General features: G+C 34.1%; 3 protein-coding genes across 3 annotated transcripts; 1 reads left to right on the top strand and 2 right to left on the bottom strand.

Moving 5' to 3' along the window:
- Positions 1–1,178: 1,178 nt before the first annotated feature.
- LOC122508103 lies at positions 1,179–5,514 on the top strand. Its single transcript, XM_043621220.1, has 2 exons — positions 1,179–1,242; positions 1,322–5,514. Exon 2 carries the CDS (start codon positions 2,398–2,400, stop codon positions 5,512–5,514), a length of 3,117 nt encoding a protein of 1,038 aa, XP_043477155.1. The 5' UTR covers positions 1,179–1,242; positions 1,322–2,397.
- A 1,351-nt stretch (positions 5,515–6,865) lies between these two features.
- LOC122508095 lies at positions 6,866–7,366 on the bottom strand. Its single transcript, XM_043621206.1, has one exon. The coding sequence runs from the start codon at positions 7,364–7,366 to the stop codon at positions 6,866–6,868; it is 501 nt and encodes a 166-aa protein (XP_043477141.1).
- An 841-nt stretch (positions 7,367–8,207) lies between these two features.
- On the bottom strand, positions 8,208–9,068 carry LOC122508088. The gene has a single exon (XM_043621193.1). It carries the CDS (start codon positions 9,066–9,068, stop codon positions 8,208–8,210), a length of 861 nt encoding a protein of 286 aa, XP_043477128.1.
- Positions 9,069–12,758: the final 3,690 nt, after the last annotated feature.

Raw genomic sequence — 12,758 nt, 5'->3', positions numbered from 1 at the left:
AGTTTTTAAAATTTTATTTTCTTTAAAAAAGTTTTTCTAGTTTTTTTATTTCTTTTAAAGAATTAAATTATTTATTTTTTTCAACTAGATTTTCTTTAAATCTGTTTTTTAGTTATTTATTTCTTTCAAGGAATTAAATTATTTTTACTTTAATAGTTTTTTCAATCGGTTTTTTCTATATAAAAAATGTTTTTTTTTGTTTTTTTTAGTTTAATAGGTTTTTCAATTGTTTTTTTCCTTAATAAAAAAAAGTGTTATTGTTTTGTTTTTATTTCTTTCAAAGTATTTATGTTTTATGATCTCAGATTGTAATAGGTTTTATAATCATTTTTTCCTGCATGAAAAAAAAGTGTTATTGCTTTTTTTGTTTCTTTTAATATTTTTTATTATGTTTTTATAAACGTTTTATAATATTACTATTTTTATACAAATTGTACGAAAATGTTTATATATATATTTTTTTGTAAGCATTTAAATATGTAAATAAAAAAGATAAATAAGCTATTATTAAAATGTGTTTGTTTCATTAAATTTTCCATTAACAATAAGTTTGAATCTTTTTTAAATAATGTTAATAAACGTAATTATTACTTGTTGAGTAAAATTTAAATACTTAGTAATATTTAGGTTAAAAAAATTGGAAAATTTCACTAATATTTGAGTAAAATTTAAATACTTAGTAATATTTAGGTTAAAAAAAATTGGAAAATTTCACTAATATTTTTTTAAAATAATTTAATTACAACATAAACATACAATTAAAACTGGAATTTTAAATAAATATGAATATTCAGTATAATTAATTTATTATAACAAAAATTTATTTGCAATAATTTCTTTTTCACAATAATATTAATAATTAATTATCAATTAAGGTTAGTTTAATTCATTAATTCTTGCTTGTTGCTAAATATTAATAATTTAATATTACTACTTTTAATTATTTTATTTATTAATAGAATATGGTATAATAAATATATAACTTTATAGTAATTTTCATTTTTCGAACTCAAATTTCGCGCCTTACCTACGGATGATCAGTAACATCTCAGTTACCTTTAACTACCGCGTGTTGCGCATGTAGCGAAAGTGAATGGTGGGGGACACCACATGGTGGGGAGAGAGACCTACAAGGGAGACTGGCACACGGCAGAGAGCTCATTCGGCTCATAGCAGCAGTTTGAGCAGGTCGCGATGGAGAGCTGCTACGAGTGTCAGGTGCGAGCGATCTCAATGTATAATGTGAGTATTAGTAATTCAGTAATTGAGTAAATAGATAATTAATTAAATATAATTATTTAAATGTAATTAATTTGTTTAGTTGCAGAATGAAGGGAATGAACTCCCGCTTCCCGCAACTCCTCCAGGGCCGTCCCAGTCACCGTGGTACCAGGTGGTGAATCCGCTACCACCTTCGGTGGACGTCAGGTCGCCGACATCGGAGCTGTCACCGCTGCACGCCATGTATCCTATGTGGCGGCCATATTCACCACCCTGGGCGTTGGTGGAACGACCGCCGACACCACCTCAACTCAGGATGGAACCGGAGTCTCCCCCACCCTTCATTCAGTTGGGGACTCCACCCAGGTCGCCTACACCGGTGGAATGGCTGCCTACAACTCCGCCGGGAAGTCCACCACGGTGTAGGTCACCGATACCCAGGGTGGAGTCCCCCGAGCCCAGGGTAGAGGAGAGAGAGCCGGCGGGACCTCCACCAGAGGCGCAGCCACCGCCCGCTCACGGTCGGCGTCGCTGCCATCGACGGCGGCGCGTAACTTTAAATTTAACTCTGAATTTTATTTTTAATAATCAATAAATTTTTATTTTTTTGTAAATTAGTATATTTATTTTGCGTATCCTGTATAGAAATTGTTACGACTGCGTTAGAGTAAGAGTGTTGCGCATGCGTGAATAGGTGGGGGGAAATTTAAGAGTAGGGATGCGTGATAGGTTGGAGTGAGGGTAAATGGTCAACGGCGCATGCGTGAAAGGTAGGAGTGGGGATTTCGGGGTATATATTCAGGGATTTTGGCGAGTTTAGTCAGTAGCTGTTCTGTTCACAGATTCAGCGGTTCCAACAGCAGCAGCATCAGCAGATTCCCCTTGCCATTACTAATTGTCTTTTTTGTTATATTTACTGTCTTTTTTGTTATATTTACTGTCTTTTTTGTTACATTTACTGTGTTTATTGCATTTACTTTGTATTGGTTTGTAGGTTAAGTTCTTTAGTTTGTAAGTTCGTTTTGTTTAGTATAAGTATTTTAGTTTGTAAGTTCATTCTTTTGTTAGTTTGTAAGTGTGTTCTTTTTAGTTTGTAAGTGTGTTCTTTTGTTAGCTTGTAAGTGTGTTCTTTATTCTTTTTTGTTAGCTTGTAAGTGTTTAATTTCAGGTGCAGAGATGAAGCGTAAGGCGAAGACCACCGATGGACCACCACGTAAGTATCCGAATTACGGTACTATTCTCGACGAGAGTGACGTAACTATTACTCTCATCAAGGAGGCTCTAGAGTTGATTCCTCTTTTAGACGACGTCAATTTAAGACGTTCATTCGTTGGGAGATGGATTGTAGAATGCTCACAACATGAAAACGTGTTATCGAGCATTCTCAAGTCGATGTACTTTACACATCAAAAGAAAAGATGTGTGAGCATTCTACAATCCATAATTAGACTTCGCGCATTATTTGAGTCCCACGTAGTAGATGGCGCTGGAATCGGTGACCCAGACATTAATAAACGTGTTCGCTGGGAAGAATGTGAGAGTGCGTTTGCGTGTAGACTGTACACTAATGTGATCCTGAATCTAGTGCACATTGATATAAGCGCGTTTTTAGACGATGCGTCTAGACTTTTTCAGGACCGCATTAGAGATGCTATAAACAAATATGGTCCTATTTTGGTGTATGGTGTTCTCATTGCCAACTTTAAAAGGGTTGAGAATGAGGAAGAAGTAGCTAAGCCAATTCCGTTTGGAACTAAGGCTAACAGCATCTTCCCCACAACCCTTTTAGATGATTGGTTTGATGAGAACATCAAGCAGCCAATCTTGCGCAGTGTAGAAGAGTTTCACGCAAAGGGTTCAAATTGGAATCTTCAGTCTATTATAAGACTTGAAGTGAATGTAAACAAATACAATCCAATGCGTGCGAGCTCATACATTGATCTACCTTCACAAATTAAAAGAAAGAAAGCCTGTATTAACGTGCAAAACAAAGATAACGAGTGCTTTAAGTGGGCGGTACTGTCAGCCTTACATCCAAATGTCGTGAGAAGTGATCGTGTTTCTAACTATAAAGAATTTGAAAATGAGTTAAATTTTGACGGAATAGATTTCCCAGTAACGTTAAAAAATGTCCCGAAATTTGAAAAATTAAATGATATTTCAATTAATGTCTATGGTTTATCAAAATACTATGGGGACTTCTCAACACATCCTCTCCATCTCACTGCGGAAAAAAGAGATAAGCATGTAAATCTCTTGTATGTTGCCGACATGTATGCGGATGAAAGTGTTGACAGTAATGTATTGTATGACGATGATGGTTTTATGAATTTCCATTATGTATGGATAAAAAATTTGTCACATCTTGTTTCGAAACAATTGTCTGCTAAAAATGGTAAAAAACATATCTGTGACCGATGCTTACACTACTTTTCATCTGTAGATAGATTGAATGCACACATTGAAAATTGTAAAAAAGTGAATGAGTGTAAAGTAACGTTACCAAAACCTGACAAGAGTCTGATTACATTTAAAAATTATAAAAATAAAGAAAAGGTGCCATATGTAATTTACGCTGACTGTGAAAGTCTACTTCTTCCCGCCGATGAAGATGTAGACAATTTAAGTAAGACTGAGGTATTCCAGCGTCACAAATTGTTAAGCATAGGCTATTATATAAAATGCAGCTACGATGAATCATTATGTAAATATGTACCATGTCCGAAAAATGAATCCGACCCTGCCAAATGGTTTACTGAGGAATTAAGGCAATTATCTGAAAAAATTGATAATGTATTTAAAAATCCGATACCAATGAATGCCTTAACTCCTCAAGAAATCAGTGACTTCAAGCAAGCGACAATATGTCACATTTGTAATGAGAAAATACCGGCAAGCGAAAAGAAAGTCCGTGATCACTGTCACCTTACTGGCAAATATAGGGGTGCTGCCCATGAATCGTGCAATCTAAACTATCAAGATTGTCAAACGATCCCCGTAGTATTTCACAACCTAAGTGGCTATGACGCCCATTTTATAATTCACGCGATTTCGACGAGCTTTGAAGGAAAAATTGACCTCCTCCCCATTAACAAAGAGAAGTATATCTCTTTTACTAAACATGTCAAGGGGAGTGAGGTCAAATTTCGATTCATTGACTCATTGCGATTTATGGCAGCATCTCTAGAGAAACTCGCATCGTACCTAGACGAGTACAAAATCGTCAACTCCGTTTTTGCCAGTACGGTGACAGATCCGGAAAAAATTAAATTATTGACGCGCAAGGGTGTATTCCCTTATGAGTACTTTGACTCGAAAAGTAAGTTAGATGAGACAGAATTGCCCCCGATCGAGAAATTTTATAGTACGCTTTATGATGCCGGTATTTCTGATGACGAGTATGCGCATGCGCAGAAAGTATGGACCGAGTTTGACTGTCAGAATCTCTACGACTATGTACATTTGTATATGAAAACAGATGTATTGTTACTTGCGGATGTCTTTGAAAATTTTCGAAAAGAATGTGTTAAAGCGTACGGGTTAGATCCTGCTCACTATTATACGACCCCCGGTTTAACTTGGGATGCTATGCTCAAGTACACGAGCATAGGATTGCAACTAATAACCGATATCGATATGATTATGTTTGTTGAGTCCGGTATTAGAGGTGGCATAAGTCAATGCTGCAACCGATATACTATAGCGAATAATAGATATATGGAAAATTTCGATGATAGCAAAGATACAAGCTACATCATGTACTTTGACGCCAACAATTTATATGGCTGGGCAATGGCTCAAGCGCTCCCTTATGGCGGCTTCAAATGGGTTGATAATGTCGACAACTCCTTCGATTTTAATGTGCCTGACGATTCACCTGTTGGGTACATACTCGAAGTTGACTTGGAGTATCCTGAAAATCTCCACGATACTCACAAAGATATGCCATTTTGCGCAGAAAATGCGAAACCACCCCTCTCGAAACAGGAGAAATTATTAACAACTCTCCAACCAAAAGAAAAATATGTGATCCACTACCGCACTTTAAAACAAGTTGTCGCCAACGGCATTAAGCTTGTTAAAATTCATCGAGTCTTACAGTTTAAGCAATCAACATGGCTTAAACCATATATAGACTATAATACGATGATGCGAACCAATGCCAAAAATGAGTTCGAGAAAAATTTGTTCAAGCTCATGAACAACGCTGTGTACGGCAAAACAATGGAAAATGTCCGTAAACATGTCGACATTAAGCTTGTCACCCAATGGTTTAGGCCGCTATGGAGCTGAAGCCCTTATTTCTCGCCCCAATTTCCATAGTCGAGCAATATTCGACGAAAATCTGGTTGCCATTGAACTGCGTAAAACCGAGGTACTACTCAACAAACCAATCTATGTGGGGTTAAGTGTGCTCGATGTTTCCAAAACGCTAATCTACGATTTTCACTACGGGTATATGTTAAAAAAATACGGCGACAATTGTAAACTGATGTATACCGATACAGACAGTCTAATCTATGAAATTAAATGTAAAGATGTCTACAATGATATGAAAAATGACATCCAAAAGTTCGATACGTCAGACTATCCCGCAAACAACGTGTACGGCATTCCGCAAGCCAACAAAAAGATTCTCGGTCTAATGAAAGACGAATGTAACGGCAAGATCGTTACCGAATTTGTTGGCTTGCGGAGTAAGATGTACAGCGTACGGGTTGAAGGTAAAGATTTTATTAAAAAAGCTAAAGGCATTAAATCCGGCGTTGTGAAAAAATCGATTCACTTTGATGATTATGTAAAATGTCTGCGAGATTTTGACATTCAAACTCGAACACAGTATAATATAAGATCGCGACTACATAACCTCGAGACTGTAAAACAAATTAAAGTAGCTTTAAGTCCGCAAGACGACAAACGGTATTTGTTACCGGGGAGTACCGACACTCTACCGTGGGGACATTATGCGATCCCTAAAATCGACGAATGATTTTGTAAAACATGATTGTAAAAAAAAAATAAAAGGTTTGTTAATAAATAATGCAATTATATATACAATTTCCATGTGTTTTTATTTAAAAAATCCTTCCATATATACATAATAACATATGATTAAAACTTATATTAATTTAAATGTGCAAATCGCCCCTAGTAACTTAACGCAAATGCCAATCAGCCAGCAAAGCAATCAAAGATTAATGTTAGCGTAGAATCTCTTTATAAATCAAAATTACTTCCAACAACAGACCTTCACAATGCCAGTGCCAACTGATTTGATTCATTATTGATTCATTGTTGATTCATTATTGATTCATTATTGATTCATTGTTGATTCATTATTGATTCATTATTGATTCATTATTGATTCATTATTGATTCATTGTTGATTCATTATTGATTCATTGTTGATTCATTATTGATTCATTATTGATTCATTGTTGATTTATTATTGATTCATTGTTGATTCATTATTGATTCATTATTGATTTAATGTTAATTAAATTTGGCACTGGCAGTGTAAAGGTCTGTTGTTGGAAGTAGTTTTGATTTATAGAGAGGTTCTACGCTAACATTAATCTTTGATTGATTTGCTGGTTGATTGACATTTGCGTTAAGTTACTAGGGACGATTTGCGAATAATAGATTATACATTTGCTTTATCTTCCCACGTATTGTGAGAATTATCAAAGCCAAGCCATTTGACAAGAACTTTGTTTCCACGTGTCTTGAGAATTTTTTCCACAAGATAAATATCTGAATATTTTACTTTAAGAAGTTCCTCTTCATAAAATCCTCCGCTGATGGGTTGATCCTGGTAATCCTTGAGCTTGTAAGTCACTGGTTGAGTTGATACAACTTGATCCACGGTGAATATTTCTGTTGTCCAATTGGGTGTATATCCTTTCTCGAAAACGTTTTTATATTTGCTTACTCGAACTTTATCACCAATTTTATACTTTGGTCGTCTTAAAGGAATTTTTCTCAGTTTAGAGATCCTTTCTTTTAAAATTTCAACGTCTTCTGAAGTAACATCTTTAGGCTTCATTCCAATTGTTCTATGTTTTGTATTATTGTAGTTGGAAATAAGAGTAGGCAATATATCATACCACTTGTAATTTCCTCGTAAACTAAATTGCATCCACATTTTTCTTTTTAGTGTTCGATTAAACCGTTCAACAATGGAAGCTTTCATATTACTGTATGTTGAGTAAAAATTTATTTTATGCTTTTTCATTAATGCTTCAAATTGTGAGTTATAGAATTCTTTTCCTTTGTCACTATGCAAGTTTTTTGGTATGCGTTTTTTAGCAAATATAGATTGCATTGCATGAGAAACATCTTTTCCATTTTTACTTTTTACTGGAACAGCCCAAGCATATTTCGAAAATATGTCTATAACTGTTAGTAAATACTTGAAACCTTTATTTATTCTTGAATAAGGTATCATTTCTACTAAATCTGCTTGCCATGTCTCATCAATATCACGCATTTCAACTCGCCGTCGAGGATAATTTTTTCTAGCCTGGGTATGAAGTTCATTCACTACTGTTAATTTTTTGTTGTTCATTCTCGAGAGCACTTAAGCGAGTATCCAATTCACTAATAATTTCAGCTGTTCGATAAGATAAGTCTTGATTTATATCTTTTTCAAAATTTTTTATTTTTTCTGTAATAGAGTCTTCAAGAACTTTTAGAAATAAGTTGTTATTGTCCACCTCTGATCTAAGTGAGGCACTAGCTTCATACAATAAACGCACTTCGTGTTTTATCATATGTCGTACAAGTTTTAAATTGACAGCGTCGTTTTCTTCTTCAGCGTTAGCAAGATTAGAGAGTTTTCTTCCTTCAACGTCAAAGTTACCTTGAGAATTAAGTTTAAAACCAACTCCAGGAGGCCCTCGTCTTGCTGTTCCTCTTTGATTGAGAGGATGTCCGAACACGTCAATGCTCATTGTTGAAATGAATGATATTTGCTAAAACACATCTTAATATATAATTTTAGCTTCACGTAGTTCCTCAATGATAGACATGATTTCATTATTGTGACTAGGATTTCCAGCAGCTTGAGAAGCCATTAATAGTCTAAGACGGTCAACCAACTCATTTGGATCATCCCAATAGATATATTCTCGTTGAAAATTTTTGTTTGTAATCATAAATTTAGGTAATGAACTACCGCTTACAGATGACCGTTTGGTAGGTGTTCGAGGGAAGAATTGAGATATAAAATTCAAATACTTGTAACTCTTATCCGTACGTATAGATTCAGAGGAACTATACTTCTTTTTGTGTGCATTAGTAGCAATCAGAATCTCTTTATAGTTTCTTTCATCATCTTCACTTATAAGCGATGTAGTAGGTTTACTTTTAAATAAAAGTTCAAGTAATCCAAGCGTTTGAAGATATCGTTTATTACCAATTTTTACATGCTGATCTTCAAGAGTTATTGGTGAATCACCAATCATAAGTGATCCATCACTTAGCTTACGTATGCCGTATGTTGAATCTAAACATTGCTTTCTATTATGATTTAATAAGTATAGAAATTTATTACTTATTTTATCATCATCTGGAGATTTTTCAGTTTCACTTTCAAAGTATATGCTATCATCCATCTTCTGCTCTTTCTTTTCAATCTTGATATTTTCATGTTCAGTGTCTGTCAAGTTAATAATTTTTTGTAAGGGTTGAACTATCGGTTTAAAAGTTTCAGTCAGCACATTTTCAGCTTCTTCTTTTCCTAATTTTAACATACGATGTTTTCGCCTAATTGCCTCGCTAGCTTTAGCAATTTGATGAAGATATTCTTTTTCTTTATGAAACATGTTATTATTACAAGGTTTCATATTGAACTAACAATATTTTAGGGATGATCCTATATTTATAGTGTTACAAAGCTATCAAATCCTTTTCTATACCTTCCATCATTTAAATCAGAATCCTTATCAATTACTACAAATCCATATTTGTCTGAATTCCAACATGTTGAACATAGTTCTCGAAATTGATTAAATGTCATGTCAGTATTAACATGATCATCATAAACATGCTTTAAATTTTTCTCATCTTGACGAAAAAGAACTAGTAAATTAACATTATCACGTACCAAATGTTTAGGAACGCGGGCATATGTTTGACAAAGATAAAAAGAATCAACATCAACATGTCTACCCATGCAAAAGAATGCCCTTACATTATCTTGCTTCTCGCAAGCAATATCATCAAATATAAATATTGAATTTCGTTTTGCATCTTTAGGAGTAATGACTTCTTCATGCTCACTAAATGGTAAATACTCTACTCCTTCAACATTATTAACAACTTGTTCCAAGAATTTATACTTGGGTTGATGTAAAGACTTTGAGTATAAGTAAATATTATCAAATCTAAGACCATTAGGATGTAAAATTAAAGAAAGGAGTACATTTGTCTTTCCACAATTTGATGGTCCACAAAAAATAGCTCGAATACTACCGGAAAATAAACTACCATGACGCTTCACTTTCTTCTCTTGTTGTTCAACAATCGAGTCTAGATTGACGACTGGCAGCTTGTGAAGTTGTTCCTTGAACCGCATTCTGATTTAGACTGCCGCTAAAGGTATAAATACAGCGCTTATATAGCTCACAAGTCATTCTAATTTTAACTTTCACAGAGTAAGGTATGATTATACATCATCGCTCTCAAGGAAAAGGGTTAATTAATAAACTTATAAACAAGTTACCATTTGAATTACATTTGCCAGGTTATCAATATTGTGGACCAGGCACAAAGTTAGCAAAACGTCTAGACCGAGGTGATCCAGGTGTTAATCCATTAGACGCCGCTTGTAAAGAGCACGATATTGCTTACTCGAAAAATCGAGAAAACGTTGAAGAAAGAAACGCTGCTGATAGAGTATTAGCTGACAAAGCGTGGCAACGTGTATTTGCTCCAGACGCACAATATAGTGAAAGAGCTGCAGCTTACGCAATAACAAACGCTATGAAAGCAAAATCAAAATTTGGAATGGGAGTAAAGAAGAAGAAGACAAAGTCAAAGAAACGAGTAAAGAAGACAAAATCAAAAAAACGAGTAAATCTTAGAAAAATTGTGGATGCTGCAAGAAAATCAATAATTCCTGGTAATGATGCTCGATCAACAATAAAGTCAGCTATTGAAACAGCTCGAAAAGCTGTAAGGAAAGCAGGTGGTAGAGAAAAGGTTTTAACACCTCGTATTCTACCTGTTCCATCAAAAGTTGGTGGTCTGTTACCATTAATTCCAATTTTTGCTGGTCTAAGTGCACTTGGAGCGCTTACTGGGGGAGCTGCTGGTGTAGCAAAAGCTGTTAATGATGCAAGTGCAGCAAAAGAGCAGTTGAAGGAAGCTCAGCGTCATAATAGAGAGTTGGAAGCAGTGGCACTTGGCAAAGGTCTACATTTAAAACCATACCGAAAAGGGTTGGGACTTCATTTGAAACCATACGTTAAAGGACAAGGTATTAAGAGGCGATGTAGAAAAAAAAAAAGTTTAAAGCTGCCTCAACGAGCACTTACAGATCTAGATTTACTTAAATATGCTAAAGAAATGAAAATTTCCCATTTTCGAGGAGTTTTTATGCGAAATGAACTACCTATAAGTGGTCCTCGAAAAAATGAATCCGCCATTATTAATTTAGATGATAAAGATGGTTCTGGAACTCATTGGGTTGCATATAAAAAAGTTAATAATAAAGCAGTATACTTTGATAGTTTTGGAAATCTTCAACCACCCTATGAACTTGTCAATTACTTAGGTTACAATACTTTAATACAGTATAATCATCAAAATTATCAAGATTATAATAGCTTTAATTGTGGTCATTTATGTCTAAAATTCTTATGTGGACAGCTTGAAATAACTCAAAAATATATTCTATATAAGTGATTGTAAGTCATTGCAGCTAATCAGTATATAAAAAGTCATCAACATGGAAGAATCTTTTACTCTGACTATCTCAGGCAATTCATCTGTCCTGGAGGCAGAATATTTTCCTCCGATAGAATTATTATCTAATAAAAATTATGTACTTGGCTTAGTTGAATTACTAACCTTCAATTCAATTCCTAATATTGATCAAGGTAAAAATAAATTTTATATTGGTGATAAAGTGATTACTATACCCCCTGGAAGCTATGAAATTGAAGATATTGAAAAATATATTCAAAACTCTATTGAAAATGGATCTGAAATTGTAAGAATCAAACCTAACAATAATACTTTACGTAGTGAAATAACAAGCAGCCTTGAAGTGAGTTTTGAACAAAACGATTCAATTGGTAAATTATTAGGATTTACTCCACGAATATTGACAGCTAATATACCTCATACGTCAGATGTACCAGTAGCCATTCTTAAGGTAAATGCTATCAGAATTGAATGTAACATTACTACTGGTGCATACATAAATAATAAAAAGGTACACACAATTCACGAATTTTTTCCAATTGTACCAGCTGGATATAAGATTGTGGAAGTTCCATCTCACGTCATTTACCTTCCAATCGCCGTGAAGACAATACATAATATTCAAATAAGAATCGTTGATCAAGACGGAGATTTAATAAATTTTAGAGGTGAAACTATAACAATTCGATTACACGTTAAATCAACGTAATGGGAATTGTATTTCATAGAAAAACTGGTAGAAGCTATATAAATGAGTTACCATGTCAGAAGTCATTCATTCCTCAATCAGTTCGCAAGAGACTAACATCTCAGAACATACTATTTCTGAAGCAGCTCGGCCTAAGAGTTTATCAAGAAAACAAGGGAAAAAATTAATTTTTCACATACTTTTTATTTGTTGTTGTAACAAAAATGGAAGAGATTTTAAACATTCTAAGTCCAGTAAAATTTGATAATTCTGTGGCACACTATGAGATTCATGCACATCAACCATACGTGTCATCAGCATTTAATAACAGTGACGAGATTCGAATTGCAGTTCAACATCAAGACTTGTACATTCTTCCCTCTAAAAGTACTCTACACGTCACTGGAAGAATTGTTAAGCCTAACAATACGCTTGTAACTAATACAAAGTTAATTAGCAATGGTATTTCCTACCTGTTTAATGAGATTCGTTATGAATTAAATGGTGTTGAAATTGATCGCTCCAAAAATGTTGGTATTACAACCACAATGAAAAATATAATTTCTCAAACACCTAATCAAATGATTTACTCTGAAAATGCTGGTTATCTACCTTATGATGATGATGATAGCAGAGTAACAAATGATGCTGGATATTTTGATGTAAATATTCCACTAAGTATGATTATTGGTTTTGCTGAAGACTATCGAAAGATTGTTGTAAATGCAAAACATGAACTTATTTTAACAAGATCTCGTACTGATCTAAATGCTGTAGTAAACATTGAAGCAGCAGAGCGTGAAGAATTTAAAATTATTATTAATAAAGTTGAATGGTTGATTCCATATTTAATGGTAAATGATCGACAAAAAATTGAATTATTGAAATTCATTGAAAAAGACTCACTTATAACAATGAG

The sequence above is a fragment of the Leptopilina heterotoma genome, unplaced genomic scaffold (genome assembly GCF_015476425.1).
Source record: "Leptopilina heterotoma isolate Lh14 unplaced genomic scaffold, ASM1547642v1 Lhet_114, whole genome shotgun sequence".
Taxonomy (NCBI): domain Eukaryota; kingdom Metazoa; phylum Arthropoda; class Insecta; order Hymenoptera; family Figitidae; genus Leptopilina; species Leptopilina heterotoma.
This window is presented reverse-complemented; position numbering and strand designations above follow the sequence as displayed.